General features: G+C 44.8%; 1 protein-coding gene across 1 annotated transcript in view; it reads right to left on the minus strand.

Moving 5' to 3' along the window:
* SNAP91 (synaptosome associated protein 91) overlaps window positions 1-14,619 on the minus strand; it is a 73,368-nt gene extending 58,749 nt beyond the window's left edge. The window contains exons 1-2 of the mRNA XM_074895970.1: window positions 14,485-14,619; window positions 13,627-13,786 (exon numbers count right to left, since the gene is read on the minus strand). Of these exons, the coding sequence (XP_074752071.1) occupies window positions 13,627-13,756 (130 nt within the window). The 5' untranslated portion in view covers window positions 13,757-13,786; window positions 14,485-14,619. The remainder of the gene's footprint in view (window positions 1-13,626; window positions 13,787-14,484) is intronic.
* Between the last annotated feature and the right edge of the window lie 952 nt (window positions 14,620-15,571).

Below are 15,571 nucleotides of genomic sequence, written 5' to 3' on the forward strand. Positions count from 1 at the left end.
ACAACCTTTTATATACAATTTTTTCCTCTCTGCCCACTCACAGGAATACTCATACTACACGTAGTATTAAGTGTTTTGCAGGAGAGAGAGTTTCTTCTTCCCTATCAATCACATGAAGAGTCTGCAGAGAGACAGGGCAGATGTCTCTGAGTACCAGCAAATTTCTCTTGGAGATTCCTCCAATTTCCCAGTCTACCTCAGAATCTTATTATCACACTACTCCTTTTTAAATACAACAGCACACCACTTCCTAAATCACCAAATACCTGCTTTGAAAACAAAGCTGAAAAATCTACTACCCATGTACATTGCTGGATTCTATTTCAATGCAGTTTCATACAGTTTGTACCCCTTCTTCCCTACCATACCAAGGCAAGATATATGGCTTTAAGTCATCTGTAAAAACCACTCCAGCTGTTTAGCAGTATTAAACCAGTTATGTTGGATTTGTGTCCCTTTTGGTCCTTAAAGATTTATACATATGGGTTTTCCTCCTGGGGGGTTCAGGTACAACTCTCTTGGAAAGGAGAAAATAAAAGCCAACTGTCAGGTGGCCTTCTACTGGATCTGAAAGGTTGAGACCAAGGCAGCTCTCTCCATGAGTACTAATAATGGGGAAAAGGTGTGAAATACTGTGTCAAAAGGAATTCATGGAACAGGAAGGAGTTGCTATGGCAAAAACTATGAAAACTTTATACTTAACAGTTCCCAGAACTTATAGCTCCGCTGCCTCTGGGGGAAAATAATGTGCATTACCTTTAGTGTCTACACTGGAGTTCTCTCCTTGAGAGTAGTAGAACTGAAAAATGACATTCAGGCCAGCTGCAGAAGCTCCAGTTTAAGCACTGGGATTTTAAGTATGGTCTTTAAGACTGCTAATTAATTAGTGATTAATATATTTTATGGACAAAATCTGAGACCTTACTGACACATATGATCCAACTATTCAGAAGGATAAAAGCTTCAATTTTACTCAGGCATTACGTATCTGGAACAAGAGAGCTGTCACCCAGAAGCTGGGATGCACAAACTCCCTAGTACAACCGTACTAAAGAAAGCAGCTTTTTAGCCTCACAAGCACAAAGCCAGAACACTAAGCAAAGGGGAAAAGGCCCCATAGTCAAATAATCCTGTCTGATTTCTTCCCAACCACAGCCACTGCAGATTTTTCAAGCCGCTCCACTGTAGGGAAAGCCTTAGTTACACAGCACAGAATCTTTCCCCTGTCCAAAGCATTAAGAAGCTCAGTCTTGAACCTCATTTGTACAGAATTTATTCACTTTGAATACCAAAGAATTTGTCTTGGGCAAGAATATACATTCAGCAAAGCAGGGGAAAGAGAAGCAATCACTGCTCTAATGATCCCTTCCTCTCACATATAGACCACCTTCCAGATTGTCTCTCTACTCAAATTCTGCTCCACAACTAGCTCAACCGAAACATGTATTTTTCTGCTCAAAGACAGGAACTGAGCAGTTCTGCTTATGTCGATATGAAACATCAAGTAATTCTGGAGCTAGATGTGTCACTTCTCTGTTTTACTGAATTAGTGCAGATAGCAACTGAGCCACAAATCATCATTGTACTACCTTTTTTTGCACAGCTCTCAGTAGTTTAAGATACACAAAACACCCCTTGCATTTGGTAGACACCAACTGATGGTTATAAGGTTAAAATCTAAAGTCAGTTGTCTTGGAGAAATGCCATTCCCTATCCCACTGGCATCCTAGATCCCAAACTCTAGGACAAGAAGGGACATGGGAAAAACTCTACTAACATTACAAGTAGAATTTGTGTTAAGAATCTGACCACTAACTTTGCATAAAAAGGAGCTTCTATCCTACATGGCAAATCTCAGACCTCATTCTATGAGGCATTTCCTTCAGTAGTTCAAGCCTGGAAGCCTTAACCAAACTACACATTAATTTAGAGAAGAAATATGAAACTGTGGCCATCAGCCAATCTTCTGCCAAGCCTTAAAAGTGCTTATTCAATTTCCCCTAAGAGGTAGAATTGTTCTCTCCATCCATGCAAGCATTAAAGCAACAGTCCCATTCCATCCTAGGTCTTGCTGCAAACAACAGAACAAGTTTAAAGGCAGTATATTGTTGCAAGATTATTGCTTAGAAGGATAAAAGTCAGTAAGATCTAGTTAATTGACTAGTGTAAGTGGATACCAGAATTCCAGCTGTGATGTGTGATTATCTTTCCATGAGGGTGAACAGCCCCTAACATTATCTGTTGGTTGTATCAATTCATAACTCTTATCGCTTGGCTGTTTACTGGAGTATCAGTAACAGGATCAACCATGGCTTTTATTCAGAACACAGCTACACTAGAAAAGTAAGGATTTCATGTTTGCCACAGCAAAATGGGGTCATTTACTGTAATCTCCGTGCCAGAGCGTTTTCTAATCAGCCTCTACATGTTGGGCTGATCTTACAGTCCAACCACATCTGGCAGAAAGTGATAATCAACTGAGGCATGGTACATGAGCTATTTGAGCTGTTGTGCTGCTGTTGTTTTTATTCTGAGAAGAATGAACCCTGGTTAGTGCTTTCTACCCCCAAATGATCTACTTTCCTCAGAAAACCATTTGTTTTTAATAAACTTGTAGAAGTGAAACTGTCACTAGCCTATCAACTCTGCCCAGAACAGCAATTCGTAATCCACTACAAATCTGAATGAGACTGAAAATATATTGGAAGCAGTCTGATGTTTCAGCTTCACTGCTTAGCTGTTACACGTTGGGAATATATTAAAAAAAATAGGGTGGGGATGAGACAACATGCAAGCAACTTCAGTGACATGTTAATTAGCTACAGCCTATATGCTAGAAACAGATCAGTTGAGTAGGCAGGCTCAGCAGCTGACACATCTAACTTTCAATATCCAGATCATGGTCCATATTTTTCCTATTCTCTCAGTGGGATTCCTCTGAGAGTTCAGCTGTTTTGTCAGTGGATGCCACATGACGACACAACATTCAGTAGGGTCAGCCTGAAAAATAACCAAACAAGGCTGGAGAGCCCACGCACTCCGTCGACCTGACAAGGCACCCGAAGCTTAGCATGGGTTGAAATTCTTAACTTGGAATGAAATGCCCACAACTATGCAGACAGTCCTGTCAAAAACATGGATATATCTGTTTGAAAAAGAAACCAAGTGTAATGCAAACCTGTCCACACAGTTGGTGCAACAGTACGACCTCCTGGAGGCATACTGAAGCAGTTGCAACTAAATAGCAAGTACTTTATAATACGGGTGCAATCATTTCAATCCATTTTGTCTTCTATCTGTGTATTTGTAAGGCAACAGAAAGTCCATAAGGAGTTCCTAAAACCAGACAGCTGTGCCTCTTATTTGAATATTCTGCCTTAAAACAATTTTTTTTACAAACTGAGTGATGTCCTTCACAATTAGACAGCTTTACTTTTTCCTTGAAAAAAAAAAATTATATCAAACATGCAATTCCTTTATGTTCATTCCCCTGTACTAAATCAATTAAACAAGAATCCTTTGCTTCTACCACACAGACAGGTGAGTTTAAGTCTCAGAAATTTTGAAAAAACTAACATCAAATACCAGTAGACTCTACTCTTCAACAGGAGCTTGCAGCCTTTCATATACTGCAGATTTACTGATGTTGCAAAAAAATTCTGTTAAATTCAATGGAACATCCACCTGACAGATAGAAGATGTAGTTAGGACTACTAACATTTAAAAAAACCTGACAGTATTAAGTTGCTATCTAACAGTTGTTCAGAGTCACCAGTGCCTCTGGAAGATGTGTTTGCAACTGGCAGTGGAAGTCTCCAAGCTATTAACAAGTGGAGAAGCTGGAATCTGTCATGCAGGCATCTTGGCAGCAAGGCTTCGTGCAGAGTCAGATCTCTAGACCAGAATACCCAGAAGTGTCAATTAAACTCCAAAGCGCGATATGGAGGTGAGTTTTGAAAGGTAGCTTCTCATAATACTGCCTAAGCAACTTCCAGCTTCCTGATAAACAAGGGGAAGTTCTTTACACTCACCTATTCCAAACACAGCAAACTTTGCCTGTTAATACTCTTGCCATACACAAGTAACAGAGCGATCTGAAGTATACTTTCTGTCTTAGCAAAACTAGAAAGACTCTACATGGCTTAGAACGAAAGATGGGATCAGAAAGCCACAGGCAAGGCTAACACATGAAAATAAAATTGTTTCAGATGCCAGGAACAAACCACTCATGATAAAATGTACATATTTTCAAAACACTGGCCCACTAGATATGCTAACTCCCTCTGGCTTGCTGCCCCTTAGCAGAATGTACATTCTCCTATAAACAGGTTTAGATGAAGCCATAAAACTTAGATTAAGAGCTACAGGCACAATAACTGTACTTTGGATGCCACAGTCAGGCAGCAAGATCCAGACTCAAGTCTCCATTTGAAAAGGTTAGGTTTTAAAACTCCAGGGTTGCTAAAGAACTGATACAATGGTACGTTAAAGCTTTCGTCTATATTCAACCTCTCCGTAATAAGAAACAGCAGCCTTCCGAGCCAGGAAACAGGCCTGCTGGCTTCCCCCTTTCATACAAGTCCTGCACTCTCTGAAACAAGAAGTGAAAGGAAGAGGCCTTTTAAAACCAGTATGAACTCCCACTTAAGCATGTCTGTGTGGGCTCTTCAGTTATGTGTAAAGATGTATGCTCTAGCTAGTGCAGTCCTGCACTGTGGCAAGATAACCAACCACTGCCTTATTTTGGGGACCTTCCTCTAAACTTGTAAACTTGCATATCTATTCAGAATGCAGGCGACAAGTCAGCATGCTTTATTCCTGCTTTGAGCAGTCATGTCTTCTTCTCCCTTCCATGGAGGACCATTTTAGAACATTCTGTAAACTATCAGAGAGACTTAAGAGATATAACAGAAGTATGCCAGAGGCACTAGGAGCCTGCCAGGCTCTGCAGGCTAACCGCTGACCATCTGCTGTGGAAGCACCCGCTGCCATTGTGTCATCTGCGCTCAAGCCAAGCCAAGAGTCAGTTTGAAGTGATCGACGATACTGTCAGTAGTCAAGCCACAGTCTTGTCCCACCTCTTTAGAACAATGAAGCTTAACACACTTTCTTGAAAAAACATGGGGTTTGGTCCTTTAAATATATAGTAGAACTATCTTAGTGCAATTGAACACCAAACTCTTCAATTTACCCTTAGCAGTGTTTCACATCTCAGTCATAACTTGGTCTCCTAAATACCTAGAAACAACTAGCAAAGGACATAGCTTTCTTTTTAATTCCTTCTTTTAGAAAGTAAAGCCACCCTGGCAAAGCACACAGCTCAACTGTTTTGTTAGAGCTCTGGGCTCAGCTACAACACAAGAGTTCCTGTCAACTTGCTTTCTACCTGTGGTACTTTTGCATATTGGCTCACAACAAAGAAAAGAGGTGATTGCCATTAGTCAGACCCAAGCTGTAGACATGTCCTGTCAGCAACCTGCAGTTCTCAGTACATACGAGAAGTAGGGTGTGCTTTCTTGGTGGCCTTCAAATATGCTCATGCCTATGTACTTGCAAAATCTCCTCTACAAAAATATCGTAACACATCTGAGTTTTATCAATAGCTAGAAAAAACAGACTCTAGGAAAGGCAACTGACTGACACACTGCCTCGGCTCAAATGGTCAGAGTACAGATTACATAAATACACAACATTAGCATACTGGGACTTTTCAGCATGCAATCCCTTCCATTAAAGCAAGTTAAGATACAGATATATAATCTAAAACAAAGCATGAGACTGCATTATCCTGGGCTGGGAGGAGGAGCAGAAGGGTATTTAGACTTGGTTTATCCAGAAGTCAGTGGTAATACAGTGCAGTGCCATTCCCTATACTATGCCTATGACTAAGCTGCAAGCCTTAGACGCCCAGCGGATGCACCACTTGCCAGCAGCCTAGAAAACACTGTTCTAATACTCCACCTACTTTATGGTGACATTTCAAGGCTGATGTCCAATACCATTTGTGGCACTAGTCCAGATTGCTGGTATATTCCCCCTCCTAGTGGGCTACAACTCTCAGCTGCTTCAGCAAATGTTTCACAACCTAAAGCACAAGCACCTTACTGGTTATCAGTTATAACTGTCGAATATAACTCCGAGCCCATTCTTGCAAAACTTGTTTTGTATTGATTTTCAGTGTTTTCAAGCAGCTCTGCAGAAGTAAATGATCAAAATAGCAAGATCAAAAGTATTAATAAGAGTTTATAAGGGTCTAGCATGTGGTTTGCAAGACTACAGAAAAAGTAGACTTTTTCATACTCTGCACAGTGACAAGCTAGCCTCTGCCAAGTATTCTGATTGTCGTCTAGCAATTGCCAACATCTGGTTTATTCAGGTTTTATTTAAGCCATCAAACTCTCATCCAAGCAAAATTTTGGCCAGTATGAAAAATCAAGCAACCATGCCAAGTCTGATGGAGTGGGATACTCTAAGATCAACTTACCAATGAAGCTTCACACTGCAATCTTGCTGGTACTGCTGACTCGGGGGAACACAAGTACTGCTGCAAACCCTGTGCTACAGATCACTGCCTGCAAAGCTGCTAGGAAAGCTCCTTGCATTGTATCATTTAGTTTGATTTCAGGGTTCAGCCGCGAGCTAGATGACCCATTCTTTCAGAACACTAGGTGTCCCGTGCTGAGATTCAGACCTTGATTTCTCAGCTTGCTTTATTCCTTGCTTTTTAGTTTTCACGGTATTAGAAACCCCCCTCTCCAAACCAGGCAGATTATTGGTCCTAATCTGTATGCCATGTGTTGAAGTCTGGAGAGTCAAGTTTCATCAGACACTCATCAGTGAGACTACTCTATTTCCCCTAGGCTGAACTAGTGCTTTTCCACCCTTACCCACATCCTGATCTGTGACTTGAAAAGAAGCTCCAAAAAAGGAACATGGCATGTTAATTTAATGATTTTGTTTGGTACCACTGACTCATCTTTAGGCTATAGTAAGACTAAGGGAAGGGATATAATGTCATCACCCCACCCCCAGAAACACTAGAGCCAGCTCCTTCAGCAGTACCCTATATCTGCTGCTGACTGAGGAAGGTCTATCCCCTTCTTTTCTTTGGGGGTATATTGGGTGCACGTGGCAAGGTTTTCATAGCAGGGGTTGATGCTGAAGCTGTGACCTCTGAAAACAGGGGTCTCTTCCACAGGCTGCTGGGGATATCTGCTCCAGCACCATGGAGTACCTCCTGCCCCACCTCTGACCTTGGTGCTCCCTCTGCTATTTCACACTTTTTCCCCTCCTCCTCCTCCTCTGCCTGTCCAATGTTTTCTGCCCTTTCTTAAGTATGTTTTCCTGGAGGTGCCACAAGCTTGGCGAATGGGCTCAGCTGTGTCCTGCAGTGGGTTCACTGAGGAGCTGGCTGCGTCTGGCACAGAGCATGCCCTATTCTCTTCTCATAGAGGCCATCCTTGCAGCCAACACCTTGCCATGCACACCCAGTACCGGGGGCAAAGTAAGTAGGGTAGGAGGAATGAAGTAGTCTCGAGTATCTTGAACACAGGCAGAAAAATAATAAAAGCAGGTGAGCCTCTGCTGTATTACCATTTCTTCAGAAGTGGAGACTAAAAGAGCAGCTACCTCTTTGGCTACCACTTTCTCCCTTCAGCAAGAAGCTGGAGAGACAAATAGCATTCAAATGCTCTATGTCCTTCACAGTTACCCTGATCGTCATCTACTTCTAAGCACTTCAGAGAATCTTTCACAGGACAGAGACAGAGAAGCATGGACAGACCACACCAATAGAGCACTTCTTGGACACCTGATAGAATTCCCCACTAGTGCAACAGGCTCAGGTAAGGCACACACAGAAGATAGAAAGTTTAAGAGCCAGGCTGGGAAATCAGAGGCACAAATCAAATCAAACCACAGGAAATCAAACTGCAGATTTTTTTTGTTGGTGTTTAAAAGATGTTCAATTGCTGTTAACCAGGATCTAAGGGAGTGGACACTATAAGACTATTATGAAACACGTTCAACTACTATATAGAAGTGATTAAAACTATGAATGGGTCACCGTCATCATGACCATCTCATAAGCAAGGAGGCTCAAAGAAAGACACAGCTACTTCATTATCAAGGTCTACTAATGGAAGTTAGTACAGCACAAAGACTTGACTTGTCCCAGAATTTGTCAACCCTGAACTTGTCAAAGCATGTTTAACAGAAGGCTCTTGATGACTACTGACAACAGTCTAGGAATACATGCCTTCAGCTGAGGAAAAGCCAAGGGGAGGGAGGGGAGGACTAGTCAGTCTAGCTTTATCAAGTTACACTGTTTGGATGAAAGAAAGTTTAATATTACACTGTGCACCCACTCTTCTGTTTCCTCATCCTCCCTTTCCTTATTGTACCATAAGAAGACTTTAACACAGAACAGATCCACAAGATCGAGTGATCCTGCCCATATTTCAACATTTGTATCTTAACATGAATTCAAGCTTCTACCCAGCTTCAACATACTTTGAAAAATTATTAGTTAGCCAAGTCTTAGCTTAATTAAAGGGGTAGCCTTTTCTTGTTACTACAAATGCCTTAAAACCAGTATGGGGCCGGGGGGGTAATTGAAAGTTAATGTCATTGAAATACTCAACATCAACTAATCTAAAAAACCTTCTTATTAGCTCCCTCTACCCATGACAGACATTTCTACTCCTATTCAGAGATCTACATACCTCCAAATGAAGTAAGTCTTCAATACTGTTTTGGGAAAGGACATGGGAGAAGCCCACAGAAACAGAGCACTATTCAACATAGTGACTGATGACAAGTCCTTACACACACACACAGAAAAAATGGACGTGCTAATCCAATATCCATTAATGAATTAAATAAAAGAATTGCTTGCTTGGATTTTTTTTGTTCAGGTGTGAAAGAGATACATCGGGGTTACATGGAGTTCATAATTTAGAATACACCCCAGCTGTGACAACCAAAACCAAGACACTGTATTACAGCTGAACTTCAATGCTAACTTTTAAACAAAGTCAGTTCTCTCGCGCATGGAAACAGCGACAAATTAAAAGATATAGTGAGACATACAAAAGTAGTTTCATTTGTAAAGTGTGAAGGATTAAGCCCAGTTTGTACAGGGACTCTGTTCTTAACAATCTTCTTGAAGGTACTTCCACGGCCATAAAAACAAAGTGTCAGCTGGACTGCAGAGCAATGCAGTACTCGTATGTCTGCACTACTCCTGATAGGAAAGGGCCCCAAGTGCCAACAGACTTGGAACACTCCCCAGATCGCTTCAACAGCAAACAACTTCTGAAATATGCATCTAAGTTAGTCTCAGCAGTCACTGAGGTCTAGTTAAGAAAGATAGCACCACTAACCCCCACCTCTCCAAAAAAACAGACATATTCCTCAGGAATGAGATAGAGGTTTCTTAGGCTAACCTGTGGGATCTAGCAACTTTATCTTTACTGAGCCTAGGAAAAAAGTTTAACCCATTGGTTTTGGTCAACAGCCAATTCTGTTTCAACACTAGAGACCACAGTGATTCAAAATTGTTAGGTCATCCCCACAGTTTGCAGGAGAAAGGCAAAACACTGCAGGAACAAAGTGTCTGTAAAAACAAAATACTGACACCAGCCCAGCAGTTCAGTTACCAGCATAAATTAAACTATAAATTTCCTTATAGAGCCTTTGTTTGTCAGCCATGTACAAATATGCAAAATTAGACTTGGGATGGAAAGTTGTGACTACAGATACAGAAGTCATCCCCACAGCCACAGAAAATCAAGTCCTGCTCTTCATCCGCTTTATTTCCAGATTTCATGAAAACCTCCCAGCTTCTGATCAGGCCTCCAGAAGGGCCTTCTACCTTATGAGAATTATTTTGTAGAAGTAAGGAAGCACCACGTGGTCTTTCTAGACTATACTCCAGAACTTCCTCCTGCTGCAAAACAATTCACTCAAGAAAATAAGTCAAGGAAAATCCCACCCATTTTCATAATTTTCAGAAACAGGAACTTGTTACAACCAACTGTAGACACAACAACCCACTGGTTTCCAATTCACTTCCCTAAATGAAAGCTTGATGGTCTGTTTCTGAGTGAGATCCTTTATAAAAGGAGCTGAGTTCAGATCTACCTATTTTTCCCTCATCTATCATGTATTTTAACATTTGAAAGTCAAGTTATTTCCCTTCTCTGAAAGCTTCTCCTCATTGACAGCATCAGTCACCCTCATTTGAGGCTGGAAGCTGCCTTGTACTTGCCCCACACAATTAAATCTCCAGTAAAGCCTTAACACGTCTTTCAGAACAATTCTGAGAATGAAACTTCTATGCCGTGTACTAGGATTGCCCTCCCAGTTCAATTACCACAGCTTGTATATCCTTAATGTAGCCCACATATCTCGTTCACCCATGCTGCAATGGCCCTTCTCACTGCAGCAAAATCAAGTTGCTAATCCCCACTTCTTCACGGGAATGCCTCTGCTAATTGCAATTTATTTAACACAACATGGCTAGCTGAGAGAAATGATCCGTATCATTGTGGTGACTTTAAGATAACTTTAAGATGACAACAGTTCGGTAAGTGCAAAAGGGTCAGAGCTGTAACATGCCAACTGCAACAGCTTGCCCCAAACCATTGGAGCATCCTAGATTTACTTTTCTCCCCACAGGTACTTGGGAAATGCATTTAATGCCATCTGGCACTACTTCAGCAGTTGCTGGAAATTCACTAGTATTAGACCTGAAATTCAAGAAAATGGTAAATTTCACTAATGAGTATATGATAGGAATTCAGTACTTCTTTACATGACAAACCCGTGTAGCACCCAGAGCCAAAGGACAGCCACTAACTGGCATCCATATTAAAGCCTGTATTTGAAAGCAAGTACAGAAAACCACACTAAGGTAAACAGCAGCTCAGCTTTTGTTCACAGAAGATAAGTCATTCTGTTCTCTCCTCCCTTCCTCACACACATGCACTCATACCCAAATCATGCTTTTTATTCCTCAGAGCAAATTCTAAGTAGTGCTCACTAAAGAAACCTAAACCAAACAAAAAAACTCTACCCCACACCTTGTTACCTATCATCTTTCTATGTATTTCTGAAACTAGTATCTCCTGCAGAAAACATGTAAGGGCAGGCATCACTGTGTCCTATCCTCACAGGACTACTTAACTCATGTTAAATAGCTGACCTCTCTATTTAATTTACAAAGCCCAGTTGCTAAGCAGAGCAGTGGAAGACAGGTTGTGTGACATGACACCTAGCACTAAGAATTACACAAAATTATGAAGTTCCCTAAGGACACAGAACCCCCACACCAATACTAAAATTACAGCTCTTCATAAAACATCACTCCAACCATCACTCTCTGGTACCTAAAGCTTTAATTGACTAAATCCTTCCCAGCTTGACTCGAAACTTATCTTAAGGCATAGTAAGCTTTATCTTTCAAGTTGGGTAAGTAACATTTGAGGATGTGGAGAAGGGAATGAAATGCAGTCAGCCATGTGGCTCAGATCTACCTCCACCTAGCAGTACCTCCTGCACGCACAGGTGCATTGCTCTTTTAGAGGATCAACTTGTAATTTCCCCTCTCATTACAATACATAAAGCCATTTTAACGTTCACAAGATACACGGCAAGAGTTCAAGGAATTGCCTATCAATTCATAGTTATGAGGAGATACCTTACATTTAAGAGCCCGAGAATATTTTTTCTTTTAAAATATAAACTTGATCTTCATTTACAGTCCGCAATTTTGAATGTGCGTATCTCCCACTGACAAGATTCCATCTTCAGTGATACCACATAGTTAAACTCTCAACTGTTATATACAGCTTGGAAAATAGAAGGAAAAATGAACAGGGATATATCTTCCCAGGAAATGGTCATTTCTCTTCCTCTTATGTGTCTTAAATGCAGGTTGGTATGAAACCACACAGAATGCTACCGGCTTCTGTTTCCCCTAGACTCGTTTTCTGAAGTAATATTAGCACCAATACCCAAACACAGTCCCTTTCCAGACCTTAATATAGCACTGGTAAATTATTTCTACCTCACTTTCATCCTGCCTATTCCAGATAGTACTGTTATTTATTTATATACATATACACACACACGTATACATGTGTCTGTATATATATACATCCACACACAGAGACACTGCAGGCTTTTAAATACATGAGCTATGCTTTTTTTTTTTTTTTAAGCTAAAGCTTCTAGTAACAGATAGAGTAGGCCAGTCCAGACACAATCTACAGATTAAGAAGTGCAGACAGCTACCAAACAGCAACATCGGAAACATCGATAGATCTTTTTAAAATATACAAGAAAACAAGTGAGAATACATAATATCAAGAACACTGATCTATTTAAACAACGGTTTAGACTCAAGTGAGTCTTCAATCAATGCTCCTTACATCAGCATCTCTTATACATACAAGAGTAGATATACTGGAAGATCGGCATGTTGTTTGCCACTTCAAGGGTTAGCTACGAAATCATTAGAACTGAAATCTGGCATTATTTTCCAGAAGTAATACTACCTCCTTTTAAGAAATATAGCATCATAAGAATTATACTTTCATGCACCTAGTGCACCTTAGTGATGGCCAGCAGCCAAGAGACTGCTTGGTATAAAACCTGCTGATCTTTACTTGAAAGTATTTCTTGCCACATCCAAAAAAGAATGGGAAAAACACTTAATTTTAGAGATTAAAACCCGCTGTTGATCTATGGATTTCAATGCTGAATGGAGTTACTACTGGTAAACAAGGCCTATTAACATCACACAATTAAATTCTTTCACCATTCTACTCCTTGGTGTCTCCAAGCAGGGACTGACAGTTGAGTGGGTTGAAAAGAAATAAAACTGTCAAGACAAAACATCACTAGCTGATTGTTTTCTAAGAAACGTTTTGACTTCAACCTTGTTTCATGCATTAACTAGCTAATGCCAGTCCAGAATAGATTATAAATGTATGAGACAAAGCCACCAGCCATCTTCAACAAAACACGATGCAAACTATTGGACAGCTCATGAAGTTGCTGTCAGATGTTCGGGACCTCAGCAACAGCCCTTAAACTCTCCAAAAGGCTGTCCCAATCTACAGCGTAGCATTATCCAAGCGCCTAGCCACCACCTAAACACATCTATTTACACGCACCACCATCTAAACCTCTTCAGAAGTCTGCTGTGGCGATGGTCACACTCCTACCAGTGCTTGCCCAGCTCCTGGTGTAGCATTTATGTCCCTGCCTAGCTTAATCCTGACCGAGGCAGGCAGTGACGAGTATGAGTCCAATTCCCTCCCCTTCATCCAAACCCCTACTCCACAAGGCAGGCTTTGCACTGCCTTCCTGGATAAAAGGCAAGAGGTCATAAGGAAAAAAACAACCCCAAAAAAATGGCCGAAAGAGCAGTATTATGCAATAAGAGAAGAAATGCAATAATAACTCATCCTCTCCTGGAGACTTCTCATAACCCTTAGGGTTTGCAAACTGGATTACAGCAAGTGCGACAGCCAGGCGGCTCCACGGCACGCCAAGGAGCCCCGTGGGCAGCCTCCTCAGCCCCGGGCCTTCACGGGGGAAACAAAAAGGGGTGCTCACAGTCCAGGTGCTTCTTCTTGGGCCCCATCACTTCATGCGTGGTGGCTTTGCAGACGGCTCTGGCTACGGCTGATCCCGTAACGCTGTACTGAGCAGCTGCGATGCGATCTGTCAGCGTCTGACCCGACATCTTCGGCTGGCGTGCCTGCTGCTGCCTGCTCTGCAGGGGCGGAAAACACGGCAGGGGAAGGGGAGAGTCCGGGTTTATCGCCGGGGGGACGACGACGACGACGACGACGGGACACACGACACGAACGACACGGTCACGGCAGAGCCACGCACGGACACACACACACAGCCGCGCCACACGCACAATGCTCCTTCAGGCAGCCCGGCCCCTCCCGAGGCGCAGCCCCCCCGCCCCGTTGTGTAAGCCTTCGCCTCGCTAGAAGCCGCCCGGGGCAAAAATAGAGGGTATTTTAGGCGAGGATGAAGGAGAGGATGAAGGGGAAATAATGACGGTAGTAGAAGGAGGCTGCACACAAACAACGTACGAGCCCCCGGGGGCGGTGGGGGGGAAGGACCCCCACTCCCCCCCCACCTGCCCCGGCAGCGCCCGCCCCCTGAGCCGGCCCGCGGAGGAGCCGCCGCCGCGCCCCGGCCCCGCCGCAGCGCCCGCCCCGCCGCCTCCCCGATGGGAGATTATGGCACCGTTGCGCCATGTTATGCCCTCCCGGTGCCTCCCCCCACCGCCACCCCCCGGCCGCGATGGGGACCCCCCACCCACCCCCCCGCGCCAGGAAACGGGGCGCCGCTGGATGCGGCGGCGCCCAGCGCCATGCAGCAGCCCCGGGCAGCGCGGCGGAGGCGGGGGAGGGGGGGGGGGAGACGAGGATGAAGCGAGCGCCAGCGCCCGACCTGTCAGCGCGTCCTTCCCTCCCGTCCTCCGGCCGCCGCCGCTCCGGGGAGGGCACCGCCGCCTCCCGCCGCGACCGCTCCCCGGCCTGGCCCGCCGCGCTGCCCGCTGCGAGGCGCCCCGCGGCGCGGCAGCAGCCCCCCCCCTCCCCCCCTCCCTCCCCCCGGCCCCGGTAGCCCCAGGTGCGGGGTGGGCTGCCCCCTCCCTCCCCCCGCCGCCGCCGCCGCCGCCGGGGATGCGCTGGGCGTCCACGCCCGGGAGCCGCCGCTGCTATTTCCAGCCGGCGGCTTAATCCTCCCGCAGCCTCATCCCCGCGCTACTGCCGCAGCAGCGCCGCCCCCTACCCCGGTGCAGAGGGCGGGACGGCGCGGCGCGGCGCTGCCGTTACCGCCGCAGGTCGGTGGCCCGGCGCAGTCAGGTGATCCCGCTCGGCGCGGCGCGGCCGGGTCTAGCCGGGCCGCCCGGTACCGCGGGGCAGAGACGCCCCCCGGCCCCGCCGCGCCTCTTAAAGGGGCCGCCGCGCCCCACCGCACGCCCGGGGCGCGGCGGCTGGTGTCCCCCCCTCCCCGCCCTCGCCTCCCGCTCCCCGGAGTGGGCGGCCGGCCGGAGCTGTCCCCACACGGGTGCCGTCTGGGGGAGCCCGGTGGGGATCCGCGGGGCCCGGAGGCTGGCGGGGAGCCGGAGCCACCGATGCTTCCCCTGCCTGCACCGCGGTCCTGCCGTTAACGCTCAAAATGATGCCCCGAGGGATCCCAAAACTGCACGTACGCTGGATATCTCCAGAATCTTTTTATGACGTTGTTGTTACTGCCAAAGATATCCGAAATACGTCCCCAGAAGGGTTTTCTTTCCGTTACCTAAGATACCCTGAAGGTCTTGGTCACAACGGAGCGCTGTGCTAGGGAGGATATATTGCCACAATGTTATTGTGTAACTGAAGCCTCACGGAGTGATCTGTGGAGTACTGAGAAATGCGGCGTACATCTATTACCATAAATTGGCTGAACTTACTTTTGGAGTAAAGTGGCTTAAGTGGGTAAGGTCCAAACGAAATGGTACTGGTAGCAATTAACCTCGAGGTGCCATCGG

The sequence above is a fragment of the Athene noctua genome, chromosome 1 (genome assembly GCF_965140245.1).
Source record: "Athene noctua chromosome 1, bAthNoc1.hap1.1, whole genome shotgun sequence".
In the NCBI taxonomy this organism is placed as follows: Eukaryota; Metazoa; Chordata; class Aves; order Strigiformes; family Strigidae; genus Athene; species Athene noctua.